Source organism: Oryctolagus cuniculus, chromosome 11, assembly GCF_051225735.1.
Source record: "Oryctolagus cuniculus isolate XC-2025 breed Fujian yellow rabbit chromosome 11, ASM5122573v1, whole genome shotgun sequence".
NCBI lineage: Eukaryota > Metazoa > Chordata > Mammalia > Lagomorpha > Leporidae > Oryctolagus > Oryctolagus cuniculus.
Window position 1 is genome coordinate 54,439,961 of NC_142877.1, and position 20,412 is coordinate 54,460,372.

The 20,412-nt window shown below is 43.3% G+C and overlaps 1 protein-coding gene across 18 annotated transcripts in view; it reads right to left on the reverse strand.

Annotated features, from left to right (window-relative positions):
* The window catches only part of SLC11A2 (solute carrier family 11 member 2), an 81,213-nt gene that overhangs the window by 15,687 nt on the left and 45,114 nt on the right, over positions 1 to 20,412 (reverse strand). For 7 of the 18 annotated variants that reach the window (XR_016216733.1, XR_016216726.1, XR_016216730.1 and 4 more), the window contains exons 6-17: positions 18,363 to 18,469; positions 17,756 to 17,826; positions 17,582 to 17,649; positions 15,570 to 15,725; positions 14,082 to 14,240; positions 13,218 to 13,304; positions 12,125 to 12,244; positions 11,515 to 11,664; positions 10,939 to 11,012; positions 10,177 to 10,330; positions 8,108 to 8,161; positions 1,665 to 1,829 (exon numbers count right to left, since the gene is read on the reverse strand). Coding sequence is in view for 9 of the 18 variants with exons in the window: in XM_051846286.3 (XP_051702246.3) it covers positions 1,752 to 1,829; positions 8,108 to 8,161; positions 10,177 to 10,330; positions 10,939 to 11,012; positions 11,515 to 11,664; positions 12,125 to 12,244; positions 13,218 to 13,304; positions 14,082 to 14,240; positions 15,570 to 15,725; positions 17,582 to 17,649; positions 17,756 to 17,826; positions 18,363 to 18,469 (1,278 nt within the window). In the remaining 9 variants the exon portion in view is untranslated. Of the gene's footprint in view, positions 1 to 589; positions 1,830 to 8,024; positions 8,162 to 10,176; positions 10,331 to 10,938; positions 11,013 to 11,514; positions 11,665 to 12,124; positions 12,245 to 13,217; positions 13,305 to 14,081; positions 14,241 to 15,569; positions 15,726 to 17,581; positions 17,650 to 17,755; positions 17,827 to 18,362; positions 18,470 to 20,412 lie in introns of those variants that run through there. The other 11 variants (XM_051846286.3, XM_051846287.3, XM_051846283.3 and 8 more) reach the window with 3 other exon arrangements.

Sequence of the window (20,412 nt, forward strand, 5' to 3'; positions counted from 1 at the left end):
GGCTTCTGAATCCAGCTTCCTGCTGGTGCAGACCCTGAGAGGCAGCAGCAATGGCTCGAGTATTTGGGTTCCTGCTCCCCACGTGGAAGACCTAGATTGGATTTCTGGCTTTGGCCACAGCCCAGGTCTGGCCAGTGCAGGAATTTGGGGAGTAAGCTATCAGATTGGAGCCCTCTTTCTCTCTCAAACAGAAGGAAAGAGAAGAAGGGAGAGATAAGGGGCAGAGAGGGAGGGAGGGAGAGAGGACATTTAGAGAACCAAACCATAATAAATAAAGCTAATGTCTGAATTTAAAAAAAAAAAAAAGACCTTCTAGAAGGCAGTAAGTTCAAGGCACAGAGGTAAGATATTTCAATTTAATGCTAGAAGACAAAAAATAATGCTCAAAGTCACAGAAAGGATGCACGGTTTGCAGACTCAACACTTCTGGGGCCAAAAGGAAGAAAGGGGAGATGTGATGGCATGCCCCACCCAGAAGGGTATGTCACAGAAAATGGACAGCTGCCACTCAGTTCCAGTCAACTGCACTTTGTGCAGGAATGTGAGGTAAGTTGCAAATCTTCTGAATCTCAGACAATTATGATAAAGCTTTTAATTTTTACATATGGACTTTATTATACAAATTTTAAGAGGAAAAAACAACTGGTTAAGAAGAGAGGTCAAAAGAAATCTATAACCTAATGTAGGCAGTTTGTGATATGTGGACTAAACTAGTAAGTCCCAGTCTATATTACCCTCAAATTACTTGTACTAATACCTGAAGGGAAATGCTTAGCATTTCCTAGGAGACTCAACAATATAAATATTAGTCATTCCCAGAAATAAGACTTTTGTCCTTGGGAATGTTTGGAGTATTACTGAGAAAACTGGAAAGACAAGACATCATGGGATTAACAAACAGTAGAAATAAGATTAGTACTTCCATTATCTTTTGTGAGGACATACAAAGTTACAAGCCACAAGTTTCTTCTTTTTCCTTCTGAAACTTGAATGCCAGAGTGGGCTGAGTTACAATGCCGTGTGCACAATTCATCACCGGTGAAAGTGCAGTGCCCGCACTCTGTAACTATGTACTAAGAGCTTTGGCAAATCCTGTCATTACATCCCTGTTTAATAACTAGAAGACATTTCAAGATAAGCAACAACAAATACAATAATAATTAAAGCAGGGTGATAACCAGGGTTAAGTATGATTTCCAAATAGAAGAAACATTTTCTTTGGGAATGAATGTGCTAATATCAGTGGATACCAAGACTGTAATCTGGCTGATTAAAATTGAAATGAAATTTATCTGGCACAGTAAAGTTCATGCTAAGACAATATGACTACTTCACTTTTTCACTTGTGATCCAAATATTTGATTTACCTGAAAATACTCTTTAAAAAAATAAAAAAGATTTTTGTCTTATATAAACTTAAAAACTACCCAAACTGGTATGTTCAGGCTTAGATAAATAAATAGACATATATATTTTTCAAAACCCAGAAGTCAAGACACAAACCCATAGGGGTGTGTGGCCATTACAATGGCCAATTTCTTAACTGGTCTGTGTGACTGTTATGAGGTGCGTGGTCTCTGACCTACACTTACACTGTCTGTTTTCAACACCCTTCCTGTGAGGAAAGCTTTGCCTTTTGTTCAAAACTTCTGAACAAAACTCACCTCTGAACTAACAGAGATATTTTAACAGGGCCCTTGGCACAGAACGGACTTAGAGAAAGCGGTCTTATATGCTCTGTTAAGCTGTTGTCATCTGGATACAAGCGAGTCAGCATCCACGGTGTTCAAGAGGTAGAGTTCAGGCTGGCCAGTCAACCCCAGGTGGTACTAAGGACAAAAAGATGGAACAAGGTTAGACTGATGTTCAAGTACTTAAATACTGAAGTTGGCACTTACGTAATTAAAATTAGAATATCATTTTAGGCCTTTTCGGATTTCTATTTCAAAAAAGAACTGACTTAGATAGATACATGAGTGGTTCCTGATACTTCAAATAATACCTGTGAGCAGTCTAGGACTGCCCTCCCCCAATTAGCACTCTGACAATTCTTGGGACAAGCCCCGCCTTGTGATGGGTATTCAGATCAGGGTAACAGGAAGAAACTTGCCATGAGTGCTCTTGTGTTTTACCTCTGTGTATAGCAGGAATCAAATTTCAAATGGCCTAAGTCCTGAGCCCTATAAACCTGACCCCATGATCCTTTGGCACCTAAGCAAAGGGCTTTTTGTGAAAACACAAAAACATAAAATAGCATGTGCTGACTGAGAGGACGACCTGTGGGTCTCAAATATTTGCCAAGCTGAATCAGTATCATATCTCACTTGCTTTTTAAAACACTTTTCCAGACCCTATTCCTGGATAAGTGAATCCAGATGGTTTGTGTTGGGATCTTAAACACTGTATTTCTTTTTATATTTTTTTCTTTCCCCTGACAATGACCAGGAAAAATTTTAAAAAACTGATGTCTAATTTTAAAAAAAAATTTTTTTAAATCTTGAAGGCAAAGATAGAGTGACAGAAAGAAATCTTGCACTGGCTGGTTCACCACCCAATCTCCTGGAACGGCAAGGACCGGCCCAACTGGAGCCAGAGGCCTAGAACTCAGTCTCCCACATGTCTGGGGTGGGGGGCTAGAACTCAGCCTGGGTCTCCCACATGTCTAGGAGGAACCCTTGCACCATGAACTGCTGTCTTCTGGGTGTGTACTGCAAGAAGCTGAATTGGAAGTGCAGTAGGGACTCAAACCCAGGTACTCTGATTTGGGATGCAGGTATCCCAAAAAGTTCTTTTTGAAAAACAATTTTTTTGAAACGAAGAGACAGAAATCTTTGCTGGTTCATTACTCAAATGCCCAGAACAGCTGAGGCAGAGCCAGGCTGAAGTCAAGAGCCGTGAACTCAATCCAGGTCTTCCATGGCTTCCAATTACTTGAGCCATCACCTGCTGCCTCCCAGTGCATCAGCAGTAAACTGGAATTGGAAGCAGAGCCAGGACTTAACTCAAGATCCTCTGATATGGGATGGAGGCTTCTTTTTTTAAAAAAAAAAAAATGATTTATGTATTTGAAAAAGCAAGAGAGAAGGAGGGAAAGAGGGAGAAAGAGAGAACGAGGGGGAGAGAAATATCTATCTTCCATCTGCTGGTTCACTCTTCAAGTGGACACAAGAGCTAGGTCTGGGTCAGGCTGGAGCCAGGAGCCAGCAGCCCCATCCTGGTCTCCCACATGGGTGGCAAGGCCCAAGTACTTGGGCCATCCTCTGCTGCTTTCCCAGGGACATTAGCAGGGAGCTGGATCAGAAGCAGAACAGCTGGGATTTGATCTGAAACTTTGGTATTACACGACAGCACTGCAAGTGGTGACTTAACCTGCTGCACCGGGATGTAGACATCTTAATCTCTGCGCTGAATGTTTGCTCCCCCAGTGGGGTCTTAATCACTTCACCAAATGCCCTCCCTGGGGACAATCACTGAGTTATCATTTTAGCCCTACTGTTATTACCTAGGACTTTAGGGATGTCATTGCCCCTTGACCACAAAAACCTCCAAGTTAGTGTAGAATGCAGATAATAAATCCACAAAAAGGAACTACCCCATAGTGTAGTGGAAAAGGCACAAGGCTGGGTTCAGGTCTCGTCTCTACTACTTCCTACAGTCTTCAGCATGTCCTGGATCCCTTTGTAGCCTTATTCTACTTATCTGCAAAATTAGAATAATTGCTACATTTGAAAACCCCAAGCACAATCTCATGCCAATCTTCAATGCATATTTTTTAACACATCACAAACTGGACCCCACGGGCTTGTTGGGATGACTGTCAAAATAACAGGGACCAATCAGTGCCCAACTAATGGACTGGGAAAATACTGATTCACACTGCCTCTAAGACAGAAAGACAGTTCTTCAGACTGCTGCTTGCTTATTCACTTTAGGGTCTTACATCCCAGGCTCTCATGAATAAGAACACTTGCCAGACACACTGACAATTTGTTAAAGCCCTTTGCCAAGTAAGCAAAGTTGGTGGGCATCCTCATTAAATAGGAAGCAAGGGTTGCATTATGAGTCACATGATCCCCTCACAATGTTTCATTTAGATGACTCAGTTGAGACAGTCCCTTCATTAGAGCAGTTTGTCTTGCTGTTCTGACACTTTGAGAAATGGTGCTAAGTGGTGCAGAAATAGTCTGAAACGCAGGGACAGATGGGTAATGTCAATGAGGAAACTGCTTGAGTTCTTAACTGTTGCTGGGGTAGGACCCTAAAGGACCTTGCCCATTCTCTTTGCACCTACCAAAAGGTGTCAAATTTACTTTTGTCAATTCAGCACAGGTCAAATTCCTACCAGTTGGCAACGTCTTAGCTAATAGTACTAACTTAAGAGTATCAAGCCAATGCTTCCACATGTTGATGGTCCTGGTGCTGCTAACTAACAAAGCTTGGTGTGTCACTCTAGCAAGGGTGGTTTGGGAATCAAATAAAGGACGGGTTGGGAATGAAAATCTGGAATCAGGAACTGAGCTGCTTAAGCTCAAATGCTCATTGATTAGCAATGTGATGCAGGCCTTCCGGTTGCTCATCTATATGGAGGCTGATCATCTTGTTCTTATAAGGACTAAATAACATAATGCAAGTGCTCAGACCAGGACTAGGGCATGGTAGTAGTCGGCATTTTTACATTCATGAGTTAAGGTGCCCTAAGAAGCTGACAGATGTAGACTCACTGTTTCTACCAATGAAGGAGCAGAAGGCATTTCAGAGGACAGAGCTAAAAAAAAGTCAAAAAGTCTCAAATCAGGATCTTCAAATAATATTTTTTAATTAACTTTTTTCTTGTTTATTATTTAAAAGACAGAGAGACAAAGAGAGTTTTCTTTATGCTGGTTCATTCCTCAAAGGTCCACTGAAGCCAGGAGCCTGAAACTCAACCCAGGTTTCCCACGTGGGTGGCAGAGACCCAGCCACTTGAGCCATCAACTGTTGCCTCCCAGGTTGAGCATTAGCAGGAAGCCAGAATGCAGACTGGAGCCTGGACCTGAACCCGGGAACTGCAATACTGGACGTGGGCATCCCAAGTGACATCTTGACCGCTGAGCCAAATGCCCAACCCCGTTCAAATTGCTAAGCATTCTAACTTGCTTCTAGACTTTCAGAGAGCTACCTAATGAGCGAAAATATGCAGAACATTCTTACAAATCACTTCTAGGGAGTTACTTACAGTATTTAGCTCCTGTAGGACAGGCAGGGAAAGCTTGCAGCAGACAAAGGGGAAATGAGCTTCGGACCCTTGGGACGCATTAGCTGGTGACTTAGATTGGCCCGTCACACACTGCGACAGGGCTGGCAGTCTACCCTGCCTGAGCTTTGCCTCTCTCCTTAACAAGCAATGCCAGTATTTCTACTTATTATCTAGATGCCAACATGCTCATTCATTTTAAGCTTAATAATGTGGTTTCTTTTTTTAAATTCTCGTGTTTTGGCATCTGGCATAAAATGTAAAAGCCTACTTCACAGGTGAAGCAAGACTCAGAAACAGAAAAGCACTCAGCTTATGTAACAGTGGCAGATTCAATCTCTGCCACTTAAACATGGTAATGAAGTGACCTGTGGCTACAGCAAAACTCTCTGGCTAAGTGAGCAAACGGAAATCAGTGTTTCAGTCTTTGTAATTAATCCAAGCCTTCTGATGACTAAACTCACTTCTTTATCTCTTTTAGGAGAAAATCACTGGCAGTGGGGTCTAGTACCATTCTAAGTGGTCATTTCTGTCTCAATATTTGTGTATCAAAGTATTTTCAAGGTTAAATAAATAATCAGGAAACAAGATTGTAAAAAGATTTTTAATTACAAATCATGTTTTTACACTGTTAAATGGGGTTACTAAGGTAACCACTATTAATACCATAAACAGGACCTCACAGCAGCCAAACTGAGGCTCTACATCACCCTTCGATTTTGAGTATACAGCATGAGTTTTTCATATCACAGTTAAAGAGTACAAGAACCAATTTACATAAAGTACAACTGCACATCCTTAAACATTCAACATAAACACTCTGCACCTGCTGGCATTGGATGACTTAAGTTTCTACACATTGTTTCTTGCAGCCAGAGTGTTCAAGTACACTATTCCTCTGTGAGGATCCAATAGAATACCCTTTGGGAGTGTTTTCAACACTAAAATACTAAACATGTGGTATTATAAAATGTCATTTAACTGGGAAGAAATATTTCATCATTCCAAGTCATATATATATATATATATACACACATATAACTTGGATTTATATATATATTATATAACTTTTAAAAGAATACTATCGGCTTTTACCTGGGATCCTAAACATTTATGAATTTGAGACTGATACACATTAGGGTACCATCTTTAAAAAGAATTGTTTTCGTCAGTTTGGTCTCCCCTACTGCAGCCAAATTAGAGTTCAAGATGTCAGTATCTAGTATCTTCAGAGCTCCTTTAGGACCAGGTTAGAGGAATGATGGTAATAGGGGAAGAGGAGCAGCTATGAGAAGAGTTAGGGGAATGGTCACTGGTGATTCTGTGCTATATTGCTTGAAGGGCTAAGAAAAATGAATGAGCTGGGGAACAGTTTACTCTTAATGCTTTATAAAAAGACTATCCATCCAGTCTATGCTTTGTGTGCAAAACATCAGGAATAATGCCTTTGAGAATTGAGATGAACAGAGAACACTAATCAGCCATATCCAGAAGGAAAGCTCCAAAAATGGGAAGTCCTTCAACATCATTTCCACTAGCGTCATCGCCACGTCACTGGATATGAAAGACTTGATTACTTAACTCCACGAGACAGAAGTGATTTGCTTTGGGGTGATCACACCGTTTCAGGCTCCACGTGTAAATATGTTTGAAGTGGCTGAAGTAAGAACAGCAGCTTCAAGCTGAAGACACCCTTTTCCTCTGACTCCACAGCTCCACCATCTGGTGTCAAAGTGTTTCCCTCTGAGGGAACAGCTCTAGAGACAGCCCAGTTCAACTACGCAACCACAGTGACACCCACGGACTCTCAGAGGGAGAGCTGCGAGAGCAAGAACTTTGGAACAGCTAAATTTCTTTGCTCCTGAGACTGCCTCCGAGTCCTCCTGGCACGAAGCACAGTGACGCATCAGAGCAACGCGATTCTGTAAGAGGTGGCTTTTAGGGACACAACAGCTGGCTCTTCTCCCCCTTGAGTCTTTCAGCCTATCCTCAATCTCACAGCACTCTCAGATCATTAATGCTACCATCTTTTTCTATCACCCCTCCACCTCCTTGGAGGAGGAAGAAAGTTTTACAACTTGATGAGCTCGAGTGGTATCATGGCGGAAGCTCTGTACTGACATGAAGGTTTTCAGAACCAGGACTCCCAAGGAAACCCTGATCATCTTCCCCTCTCTAAGGAGGATCTCCAGGAGGTGACAGTACCCACCCCCTCAGACGAGTGTGACCGTTTTTCCATTTTGCATCTTCATCATACTTTCTCAACGTCTCTCAGCTTAACCAAGAAATACCATGCTGAGCCTGACAGAGGTATCTCTTTTCAAACAAGTCCAGTTGAAGCTTTTAATAATTAAAATAATTTAAAGAGTATGTATAAAAAAGTATATAGCCATTTAAAATCATTGTCAAGATAAGCAAAATTTGCATATCCATCTGTAGTTTGCATTATAAAAATGTATTGCATCTCCCAATTCTTTTTAAACATTTACCCTGGTTAAAAATCATGCACAGAGAATTTTCTATCAATAGGATAACACAGGCTAGTCCTTGGGCAGACACTTCAGAGTTTAGTGTTGGGAAGACAGCAGCAAAAGTCAACTTCTCAAAGATCCTACCTGATGCACTTTCTAGGTTAGGAGGTCATGAAGATAAAAAAGAATGCCATCACACATATATGGAACAGAGTCATTTCCAACCAACTTTGGGTCCTAAATGCAGCCTGTGCAATAGCACATACTTTTGTCTATGTTCACACAGTAAACCATAGAAACACACTGGCTCTGATGGCTACCTGCAGAAGACAGACTGATCCAGTGTTTACTTAGTGTAGCCACTGTTGGCGTCTTCGGTCAGCAAGGTTTTAGAGATGCTTACCGTGTGCCCACAGTCCAGGAAGGACATGCCCAGTGCAATCAAACACTGCCAACCCTGAAAGACAAATGTGGTCATCACTCACCCAGCTCTTCAGAGAGCCTTCTCCCCACCACGACTGCTCATACACACACTCCAGTGTGAACCTGCTCCCTTCCTGAAAAGAATTGTTTGAAAATTGACTGTAAAAGCTAGGAGAATCTTTCCTTTATGCAAGTTGGTTATGAAAGTGCCAATATGTCTTTTTTTTTTTTTTTTTTTTGACAGGTAGAGTTGTTAGACAGTGAGAGAGAGAGAGATAGAGAGAAAGGTCTTCCTTCCATTGGTTCACTCCCCAAATGGCCAGTACAGCCAGCGCTGCACCAATCCAAAGCCAGGAGCCAGATGCTTCTTCCTGGTCTCCCATGTGGGTGCAGGGCCCAAGCAGCTGGGCCATCCTCCACTGCCCTCCCGGGCCACAGCAGAGAACTGGACTGGAAGAGGAGCAACCGGGACTAGAAACTGGTGCCCGCCCATATGGGATGCCAGCGCAGTAGGCAGAGGATTAACCAAGTGAGCCACGGCGCCGGCCACATGAAAGTGCCAATATGTCTAGTCACCTGATACTAGTGAAACTGCTGAAGACATTTGTAGAGATGAGGGCTGATTGTAGAGTGGTTACTGCTATTTAGTTTCTTAGCAGGTATTGACAGAGCAGCTCAGCAGGCTGTACCAGTTGCATTAGCTAACCTGTGGCAAACCCTGGCATGGGGACTAGTAAGTTGCCTGGAGATCAACAGCAGCACTTACTGTTACTGTTGGTGTAACCTGTTTCTCATTGATACAAGCACCATTAAAGATGTAGAGAAGAGGCCGGCACCGAGGCTCACTAGGCTAATTCTCCACCTGCAGCGCCGGCATCCGGGGTTCTAGTCCCGGTTGGGGTGCCCGATTCTGTCCCGGTTGCTCCTCTTCCAGGCCAGCTCTCTGCTGTGGCCAGAGAGTGCAGTGGAGGATGGCCCAAGTGCTTGGGCCCTACACCTGCATGGGAGACCAGGAGGAAGCACCTGGCTCCTGGCTTCGGATCAGTGCAGCGCGCCGGCTGCAGTGGCCACTTGGGGGGTGAACCAATGGAAAAAGGAAGACCTTTCTTTCTCTCTGTCTCTCTCTAACTCTGCCTGGAAAAAAAAAAAAGATGTAGAGAAGAGAAGACATCCATAATCTCATCTTCTGAAGACAACCATTATCATTTCTATGTAATTTTCTCTACATTTAAAGCAAATTTAAGTACTATTTTTATTTAAGAAGAGAGAGAGATAGAGAAAAAGCTCTCATCAGCTGTGTCCCTCCTCAAATGACAGTAGCAGCCGAGGCTAGGCCAAGGCCAAAACCAAGAGCCAGAAATACAATTCAGGTCTCTCACCTGGATGGCAAGCATCCAACTGCTCAAGCCATCATTGCTGCCTCCCAAGATATGTAATTATCAGGGAGCTAGAATAAATAGTTGGAACAAGGACTGGAACTCAAGTACTCTGATAAGGGGCAAGAGCATTTTAACTGCTAGGGCAAACACCCACCCTTTAAAAAAGAAGTCAGATAATCTGAGTGTAAATAACTTTGTATCATTATTTCATAACGATGGCTGTTTTAAATGACTCTTGAATGAGCCAATAAGAGATTATCACCATTTACGTAGAGAGCTGGTAAGTGGTACAGCTGAGGGGGGCTGTGAACCAACACGTGTACCACCCTAATAACAATCCCCTTCTCCAGCTCTATCTTGTACCACCACCATCCACTGACAATACTGCTTCCCTTATTTTAGTTACTCCAACATACTATATTCTCTTGTTGGCAATTATTAAGAATGGAAACCATATAGAAGTGACAAATTTAGAAAAAACAAATTATACAAACCAAAGGAAGTTTTAGGGTTATGAATATAAAGAGCTGATTTGTCAATTCTGGACAAACTAGCTCAATAACTAAGAGATACTGTTATGTACTCTGATATACTCATTTCTGAATGTCAGTCAGCCCCACCTCCACCATCTCAGATACCTCTGTCCCTGCCCCCTCCACAAAGGACTTACCAAGTAGAACACAAAGCCCAGATATGCCACACTGACCACGGCAGCCACCACATACAACGCCACATGCCCTAGTTCCCGGACATAAACCACTACAAAGTACATGTTGATGGAACAAACGATGAGGACCAAGATTCCTCCTGCAATCCTCCAGCCTCTGTAAAAGAATCAGCACAATCACTGGTGAACAGCCCAGCCTGCCACAGACAGAACAGGAAACAGGACAAGTTTAACAGGCATTTCAAAATGAACTGTAAAATGGCCCTAAATTTGTTCATGATTGGATTTAAGGAGTCAAACTTGGGCAACCATGAGGAGAGGGGGAAGAAATACCATCAGATATTTAATATTTAAGTCCTTGAAATACAGCAAGCTGTATAAACAAGCCATTTCACTAGTGTCCTTGAAAATGTAGTAAATCATTTCAAATACCACACCCTTGAAAAGTATACATGAAAATTATTAGCTTATAACTTTCTGATTAAGATCACTTAACACAGAATTTAAAATGCTTCAAACTTAGACAGCTGAGGTTGATGCACTGGAGTCTACACTCTGAACATTTTCCCCAGACATACAAAATGTGCTTTGTCCTCCTCAGCTGCATTCCATCTCCAGTCTGCAGCACAAAGAGGAAGCAGCTGGCAATCCTCTCCCATCACATACAGTTCCCCACATGATTCATTTCAAACTGGACCTTGGGATGAAAATACCCTTCCCACACACAGCAGCACCCCTTTGGGGAACTAAGAAAAGTGTACTCACATTCCATTGGCAAAATCATTCATCACGGGTCGCAAACTTGTGAACGTGAGGATAGGTATGAGAGCAAAGGGGAGCTGGAAAAAAAGAGTAAGGTCATATGGGGCTTCTAGGGGGCTGTGTATTGACCCCAGAGACCAGCGCAGTTAACAAACTGGAAACTAAACCTTGTCTTATCTACTCCTCTTCTCATCCCCACATTTTCAAGCATTAAGTTGAAGCAGGTAGAGCTGTTGTTAACTCCCTAATATTCATGATCTAAGTGTCTGTGTCTACAAATACTTATATCTGACTTGTCTTACTAACCTTCACAGGACCTACCACAGTGTCCTATATATTCACATACTGCTTGCTGGATTAATGAACCACATTTTGTACAACATGTAAGTATAGCTCATATTCCCTATACAAACTTAAAAAACCATAGCATTTCTAAAAGGCCTCTGGATCCTGGGGACTCCGTGCACATTCACCACACACCAAGGCTGTGCTCCCTTCTTCCTCTCAACTTCCCCCTAAGCACCCAGCAGCAGGTCTGGTACCCAAGGGCAGTACATAATGCTCCAGCTCCCTTGTTACCTGTAGGCTCTGCAGAACATTCAGGAAGTCATTCATCCCTGTTAAATGTTCTACATCTTGGAAGACAGATACAAGCAGAGTGGGGATGATAGCAATTGAGCGTGTCAGAATCACTCGGGCAAAGCGTGACCATTTGAGATTCAGGAATCCCTGCAAGAAAGCACAGGAGCAGGATGAAATCTGGAACAGGAGAAAGAAAAAGGTCTGGGGAGGCTCAGGAGAGACTCTTGGAAGCATGGGAGTAGAAAGTCTCATCTGGGGCAGGTATGTAACACAGTGAGTAAGACACGGCTTGGGACACCTGCATCCCGTATCAGTATCTTGGTGCAAGTCATGGCTCTACCACCAATTTCAGCTTCCTGCTAACAAACATCATGGGAGGCACTGTGATGGCTCAAGTAGTTCGATCCCTGCCACCCAGGTAGGAGACCTGGATTAAGTGCCTGGATCTTGGCTTCAGTCTGGCACAGTCCCACCTGCTATGGACACTGGTGAGTCAACCAACAGATGAGAAATCTCTGTATCAGTCTCTCTTTCCTGCTCTGCTCGTCAAATAAATTAAATAAATAACAATTTCCAAAAATGAAGAAGGATCATATCCTCCACGTACCTCCATGACAAACTGGCCAGAATAGGTTCCAGTCATGGTGGAGCTCTGTCCTGCAGCCAGGATCCCCACGGCCCAGATGTACAGTGTGGCAGGCCCGAAGTAACAGCCCAGCACAACGCCCTGGGAGAGGCAAGGGAGAATGACAGGCTCGTGTCAATGATCTGCTCAGACAACACCCAGACAGCCTTTCTCTGTGGCAATCCTTCCACTCTTCCACTAAGCACCACCTACAACAAGTAGGTGCTGGGCATGGGCCCACGCCAGGCTCAGATCCTGATTTCATTCTAGAGGCTTTCAATCTCAACTCCCCTGGACGCTCCCTTATCCTTCAGCCTTGTCCTTTCTCTTCTCCAAGGTACTAAAGTCTTCACCTGCAACTTCTATCTGAAATAATTTTAAAATGGAAGAGTTTAATGGGGCTGGCGCTGTGGTGTAGCAGGTAAAGCTGCCACCTGCAGTGCTGGCATTCCATATGGGCGTAGGTTCGAGTCCCAGCTGCTCCACTTCTGATCCAGCTCTCTGTTATGGCCTGGGAAAGCACTAGAAGATGGCCCAAGTCTTTGGGCCCCTGTACCTGCATGGGAGACCCAAGAGAAGCTCGTGGCTTCAGATTGGCACAGCTACAGCCATTGTGGCCAATTGGGGAGTGAACCAGCAGATGGAAGACCTCTCCCTCTCTCTCTGCCTCTCCTTCTCTCTGTGTAACTCTTTCAAATAAATAAATAAAACTTAAAAAAGTCTAGTACCACAATTATATTTCTTAATACACTCTTCTAGAAAATGGTGGTAGAAATACAGGGAACGGTCAGGTAAACTCTTGAAATATCCTATTATATATTCTACTCTTTGAGGGCTACAGTGTAACCAGCATAAAAGCACTGACATACCCCATTTTTACTCTTTACTAAGAACACATTTTAATAAGCCTCTGTTCCTTCCCATGTAATGCAAGATGCTTGACTGGCATCAGGCCCTCTGAAATACAGACCACTCCAGAGAAGACATGCTCATACCTAAGTGAACTCACAAAACAGACCAGATGATATGCTAAGAACACATTCAGGAGGCAACACATAGATCTGAGCACACTCACCCCTTTGTAGATGTCCACTGCCAGTGTTGAATTATCTTCAGGAAAGAGGCCAGTGTAGGGACTGCTGCTATTTCTACACACATCAACCTAGAACACAAAACAGTTTAGGAGAACTTTTATCTGAGAAGCTAGGCACAGGCAACTAGAGCTCTCCTTCAGATCACACACAAGTCATCTGCAGGGAAAACGCTGGTGCAGGTTGTGCTGATGGTGGAGACTAGCAGCCATGTTGCTTGTGATCAGCTTCCAAAATCTTCCTAACGCACATACCCAAACTCTTTACAGAGTTAGAGTGCACATGCGTGGGTGCACTTTGAAAGGTGACAGGAGCAGAAGCCTCTAAGAAGCATGAGGAAATAACCACAGAGAGCTGGTTCAAAGCAGAGCCAGGAGATGGGCAACAGGTGGTGAGCAAACCTACACAGGCAACCTGCACCAAGAGGACTCAGGAGTGAAACTGGCCCAACACGTCTGTGCTGGTCACAGTTCCTGTTTTCTGTAGACAGCTCCCAACTGCTATCAAATGGGAGGACTGGCAAGCAGGCAGGCAGGCAGGCAGAAGTTGACAAGCGAGCAACAAAAAGGGATGACAAAGCGCCAGAGAGATGTGTGGCCACCAACACAACAGCATGATGCAATCCTGGGGTGAGGCAAGCTCCTTCATCAGCCCAAGCTGAGGAAGATAAGTCTAGGTTTGGTCAGACCCCAGACCACCGAGTCTGCCTGCGCAGTGATGTTGCAGGGCATCACTGAAGCTACAGATTTATCTTCCCTGGGCTCCAAGTCACTGCTGTGTTTTCCTGTCTCATTCCAGTCACCATTTCACCCTCACATTCACCACCACCATGACCCTGTCTTACTCACCACCTGCTGGTTGGTTTTCTCAAAAAACGCTTCAGCAAAGACCGAGACGACAAAAACGTTGATGATGAAGGAAACAAAGAGAGCAATGCAGGATTCAACGAAAAAGTACTTATTGGCTTCTCGAACTTCCTGCTTATTGGCTCGGTTCACCTGTCTAGACTAGAGAGACAACAGTAGCAGTCATTTCTTGACCAGTTGGATTGGAACAAACTTTCCTTACATTTCAGGCGTTTCAAGTTACCTAAGGCATTCAGAGAGCAAATAATTGACCAGTTGAAAAGTGAGAGATGCAACATATCTCACTCATTCAGCAAGTAAGGACTTCATCCCCTCTGACAGCACTGACATTCCACAAAGGGGCAACAGTGACAAAATAACTACTGATCTCTCAGTTGTTACTGTTGGAAAGACCACTGACCTACAAAAACTACTTGACCTTAAGCAGTGCATAACCCAAATCACAATATGGATCTCTGAAATATCTCAGAAAATATGATGTAAGGCTAACTGGTAGGGGCAGCAAAGATGCCACTGGGACACACACATTCCCATATTGGAGTCCCTAGGTTCAAGCCCCAACTCTGCTTCTGATGCAGCTTCTTGCTAATGTGCATTCTGGGAGACAGCACATGGTGGATCAAGTACTTGGGTTCCTGCTACCCAAATGGGAGATCTTGAATGAGTTCCATGCTCCTGGCTTCAGCCTGAGCCAGCCCCAGCTGTTTCAGGAATTTGGAGAGTGAACCAGAAATTGGAAGATCTATCAGCCTCCATGCCTCTCAGTTAAACAGTTTTAAATAATGAAAACTAATTGATAAAAGACTGCTTAACATCCTTCACTCTTGACCTCTCCAAGGCCAATTGGGCTCCTTAGATTGAAACATAAGAGGTTTGGTTCACTTTCAGCTTTTTATGAAAAACCTTAGTCCCAGCTTCTCTGTGGTGTCAGTAATCTCTCAGCAATTTGGTGACTAAAAACAGTGCCTAAGCATATAGAATTTATGAATGTGCAGCTTGGAAATGTCTTGCTCCCTTGGGGTTCTAATGGTTGTAAACTAAGCTTGTGTCTCCTGCAGTTGAAGTGAAGATCCCAGGGTCAGTGCTGTGGCATAACAGGTAAAGCTGCTGCCTACAGTGCCAGCAATCCATATGGGTGCTGGTTCTAGTCCCGGCTGCTCCACTTCCCATCCAGCTCTCTGCTGTGGCCTGGGAAAGCAGTAGAAGATGGCCCAAGTCCTTGGGTCCCTACATCCACGTGGGAGACCCGGAAGAAGCTCCTGGCTCCTGGCTTTGGATTGGCGCAGCTCTGACTGTTGCAGCCATCTGGGGAGTGAACCAGCAGAAGAAAGACCTCTCTCTCTCTGCCTCTGCATCTCTGTAACTCTACCTTTCAAATAACTGAATTAATTAAAAAAAAAAAAAAAAAAAAAAAAAGGCAAAGCTCTTGTGAACTCTCCAGGAGGCCACTGAGATACAGGCCTTGCTCACCTTGACTAATGCAGAATGCAAGTACATGTTGTGTGGCATGATGACAGCTCCCACGATGCCCACAGCCTGCTCAATCTGTGGGGTGCGACAGCCTGAACAGGATGGCACGAACATGCCCCTGAGTACTTGGCTCTGGCTGGGTCTCACTGTAACATACTACATACCAACAGGACAATGATTAGCCTTTACTGAAACATGATGGAGAGTAACACAGTACTAGGCAACACTCAACATCCTTTACTCCTTACAACTCCTTCCTCTGCAACACCTACAATAACACCTAGGATAATGAAGAATGCAGAATCATCAAAAAAACAAGCAACATGACGGGCTTACTGCCAGGGGTCAGAGAGTTCAGGACTAGAGTATTCAAGTATTTTACATCTTCTTATAAATACACAAAACAGATGTATACATAATATAATTAATAGCCTAAAGAAATATACAGATACTTCAAAAAATGGAATTAAAAGATAAACTTGGAGTGGGCATTTGGTGCAACATTTCAGATGACATTTGGCATGCCCGCATCCCATACCAGAGTGCCTGGGTTTCAGTTCTTGGCTGGAAAACAGTAGGTGATGGCTCAAGCCGTTGGGTCTCTTCCACGCATGTGGGAAACTTGAATTGACTTCTGAGCTCCTAGCTTTGGCCTGGCCCAGCCCCAACTATTTCAAACATTTGGGGAGTGACCCAGTGGATGAAAAGACCTCTCTCTGTATATCTGTCTCCGTCTGTCTTCAAGTAAAAAATAAAATATTTTAAAACAATACGTTTATTTTGATACAAAACATTATTGAAATCAATTTTTTCATAATATGCATTTTCTACAAATTTTTTGAAGACTTTCATTTGTACAGATTTCAAAATTTTTCAGCATTCAAAAAATTGCTCTTTTAATTCCATTTTCTATGAACTTTTTAAATTCCCCTTGTGAAGTAGTTGTTATGGGTCTTATGGTTACCAACTGTGCACTAATTCCCTTGAGGCAACCTAAGAGTACAGAATCAATTTTTGATTATCCACATTTATCATATTGATGTTCACCTATATTCATGCAAGAATCACCAATGTTTGCCACTAGTGTGTAGTGAGACCTATAAACAAACAATTCTCATACATTTTTCCATGGTTTGGCATTTCTCTTGGAAACCTTGGTTTAGGTCAAGACACACAGTCTACCCACAGTTTGATATATTTTTTAAAGTGTGGCCAGACTTCTAAGCAAAATGAAGTCTGTAACAACTGGACATAGATGGGTGCTATTACGAGGGGGTCTGCATTCTGGCATAGCAAAAAAGGCTGACGCCTGAGATGCTGGTATCCCATATGGGCCCCAGTTCAGCTCCCAGTTGATACACCTGGGAAGGCAGCAGAAGATGGCCCAGATCCTGGGGCCCCTGTACCCACATGGGAGACTCTAAGAAGCTCCTGGCTCCTGGCTTCAGCCTGACCTAGCCTCAGCCATTATGGCCATCTGGGGAGTGAACCAGCAGATGAAAGATCAATCTCTCTCTCTCTCTCTCTAATAAATAAATAAATAAGTAAATAAAATTTGCTATTACTGCAAAATAATGGTACTGATTCCTAAGACAGTGTGGGTTGGTGCATAAAATAGGAAATATCCAGTATACCCCCCTGTAATTCAATTACTTTAATAAAGGGAAAATTCAAGCAGCAAGTAATGTAAACCAGGATGAGCAAAACCAGAACCATGTTAAGGTAAGAGTCAAGAACACCTCTGCAGCTCCCTCACTAACCCCCTCCAAGGTTACTCTGCTGTCAAGATGCTCAACACAGGTGGGACCAGGGAGTCTAGTGTAGAAAACCCTAGAAAGTGCAGTCACCTCTGACCTAGGGGCTCCTGTAGTCCTTCCTGCACAAATCTAGACCACAGATCAGATTCCTTCAACACTGGCCCAGGACCCAATGAGTTTTTGTTGATAACATGAAATACAATCAAGCCATCCTAGTATTATTACTGTCTCTATAGTGAAAGGCTAAACACTTGCCTCGTATCCAAATGTGAGAGCCATAAGAGTGATGAGAAAGCCAAAAAAGGCTTCCAGTTTCCGCAGACCTAAAGGGAACATGTGACCATGAGCTCACAGACAGCAGACTTCCCCATGGGCCACATGATGGAAAGCAGCTGCTCTGACGGACCCCGCCAATCTCACTCTCCTTACCATATTTGTCCAGAAAGAGAAACACAAAGGTATCTGCAATGGTGATCAGAACTCCACCCCATAAAGGAACCCTAGATCAGAAATAAGAAATGGAGATTAAAGAAAAGGAAATAAACATTAAAAAATAATTTCTTCCCAAAAGTTCACCAGACAAGGAACATTTGTAGAAACTAAGACCTGGGAGGGGAGAGAACGTGCCAGGAAACCAGGCAGGTCTTGGATAGTTTAGCATCACAGCATCAATTCAATTACATTCATTCAAACATTAATTGAAAGTCTGCTATGTCAGATTTTCAATATACAAAGCTGAAAAGCATGGCTCATACCTTCAAGTAGCTCACTGTGTAGTGGGATAAACTGACATAGAAGAAGAAATTATAATACAAAATGCCATAAACTCTATAATAGAGATATGTATAACCCACCATAGAAATAAGAGGTAGAGCCTCATCTGCCCAGGGAGAGGAGGATGCTTCCAGAAATGTTTCACAGAGAAAATAATACTTGAGTTGAATTTTGAAAAGTAACATGAATTGGGTTTTTGCTTTCATATTTGCCTTAAAATTCAGAAAAACACTGAGTATTTTCTGGAGGAAAATCCCCTCACCTTCCTATAGACAGGAGATTGATGGCAATGGCTGAGCCAATGACTTCTTGCATATCTGAGCCAATGATAGCCAACTCCACCATCAGCCACAGGATGATCCGTGGGACCTAAATAACAAACATCAGTAAAACAAGTTTCAGATTGTGTAGTCTGGAATTCATATCCTGTCCCTGATTCATAAGCAGGCTTCTCTGAGCCTCAATACTAGAGATGAATTACGAGAACTCAACCCACCTAGGTCCAACCCTGCACTGGGGCTCCAGATGGAGAAGGAGTGACTCCATGGAGCAGGTCAGCACAGTAACCAGCCTTACGTTTTTCCCCTTCCCTTTCATTCAAGAGAGGAATGGAATTTCCACTCACTAATTTTGACCTCATTTTCTGCCTAAATGCAATCCTAAAAGTTTTAAGGGGGACTAAATAAGCAAACATGGCCAAAACGGGTGTCAATAGAGAAGAGGAAATGACTGTGGAAGAAAACTTCTACCCTGAGCACAGCTGAGAAGACAAGCAAGCATGAAAAGGCTGGGGCATCGTGAATGCAGTAACACTACACAAGCAAGTGAAAAAGAATCATAGGCAAAAAAGGACTCAGGGTAAAAGAGTTAGTAAGTAGGAAATTATGCAGCTGGAAGACAATTTTAGATAATGCTAGCGCACTAAAGCAAAAAAGAATAAAAATTTAAAAAAAAACCTTTACACCAACATCCAAACCATTTCTTTAAACACACACAAACCAAAAACAAACAAAATCTCTTAATTCGTGAGGGACTGGCACTGTGGTGTAGCAGGTAAAGCCACCGCCTGCAGTGCCAGTATCCCATATAGGTGCTGGTTCGAGTCCTGGCTGCTCCACTTCCGATCTAGCTCTCTGCTGTGGCCTGGGTAAAGCAGTAGAAGATGGCCCAAGTCCTTGGGCCCCTGCATCCATGTGGGAGACCTGGAAGAACCTCCTGGCTCCTGATTGGTGCAGCTCCGGCCTTTGCAGCCACCTAGGGAGTGAACCAGTGGATGGAAGACCTCGTTCTCTCTGCCTCTGCCTTTCAAATAAATAAATTTAAAAAAAAATCATGAAGAAAAAGAAGCTAGAAGAAATTATATACTACCAAGGTTTTTAAAAAAAAAAAAAAAAAACAAAAAAAAACAAAAAACAGGTGAGGACCACAGGGCCCAAGCATTGTGGCAAAGCAGGTTAAGTAGCCGCCTGAAATGCTCACATCCCATATTGGGGCTGGTTTCAGTCCAGCTGCTCTATTTCCAACTCAGTTCCTTCTTGATGTGCCTGGGAAAGCAACACAGGATCTCCAAGTGCTTGGGACCCTGTACTCATGTGGGAGATCCAGATGAAGCTCCCAGCTCCTAGCTTTAGTCTGGCCCAGTCCCAGATGTTGTGGTCATTTGGGGAGTGGGTCAACGCTTAGAAGATACCTCTCTAACTCTGCCTTCCAAATAAATAAACGGATAAATCTTTGGGGGAAAAAAAAACCTAGGACAAACCAGAGAAAAATCAATATCTTATTTAAAGATGAAGCCAAGCCAAAAATGTCTTTCAGACATAGTTACTGCCTCCATTGTCAGTAAGAAAAGCCAAAATGTCCAGAAGGAACCTATAGAGGACAGTGTAAATTTTAAAATTCCCAGGACCAAAGTAAAGCACAAAATAATTATTAGCAAGTCCAAAGATCCTGCCACACACAGTTTGTAGTCAAAGTGGCAAAGTCAAACAAAAAAGCAGATCTGCACCATACAAACTGATGAAGGAACGTGGAAGTACAAAAGCAAAGGGCCTGGAGAGAGCAATCATTCCCAACCCTGGGATTGGGCACTGCTAGACGCCAGAAGGTAAAGTGAATGGTAAATGCTTATTAAAACAGAATTTCTCTCAGGAAATCGGGGGGCGGGGGGCCAGGGAAGGAATCTCAGGTTAGATTCTACACGAGGGTAAACAGTTTGGCAGCAAGAAGGACTGCTGAATTCCACTTGCTATTCCAATTCTTCTGGACCACTGCCCCTCAAGTCCTCTACTGTTTCAGTATACATGGGACCACCA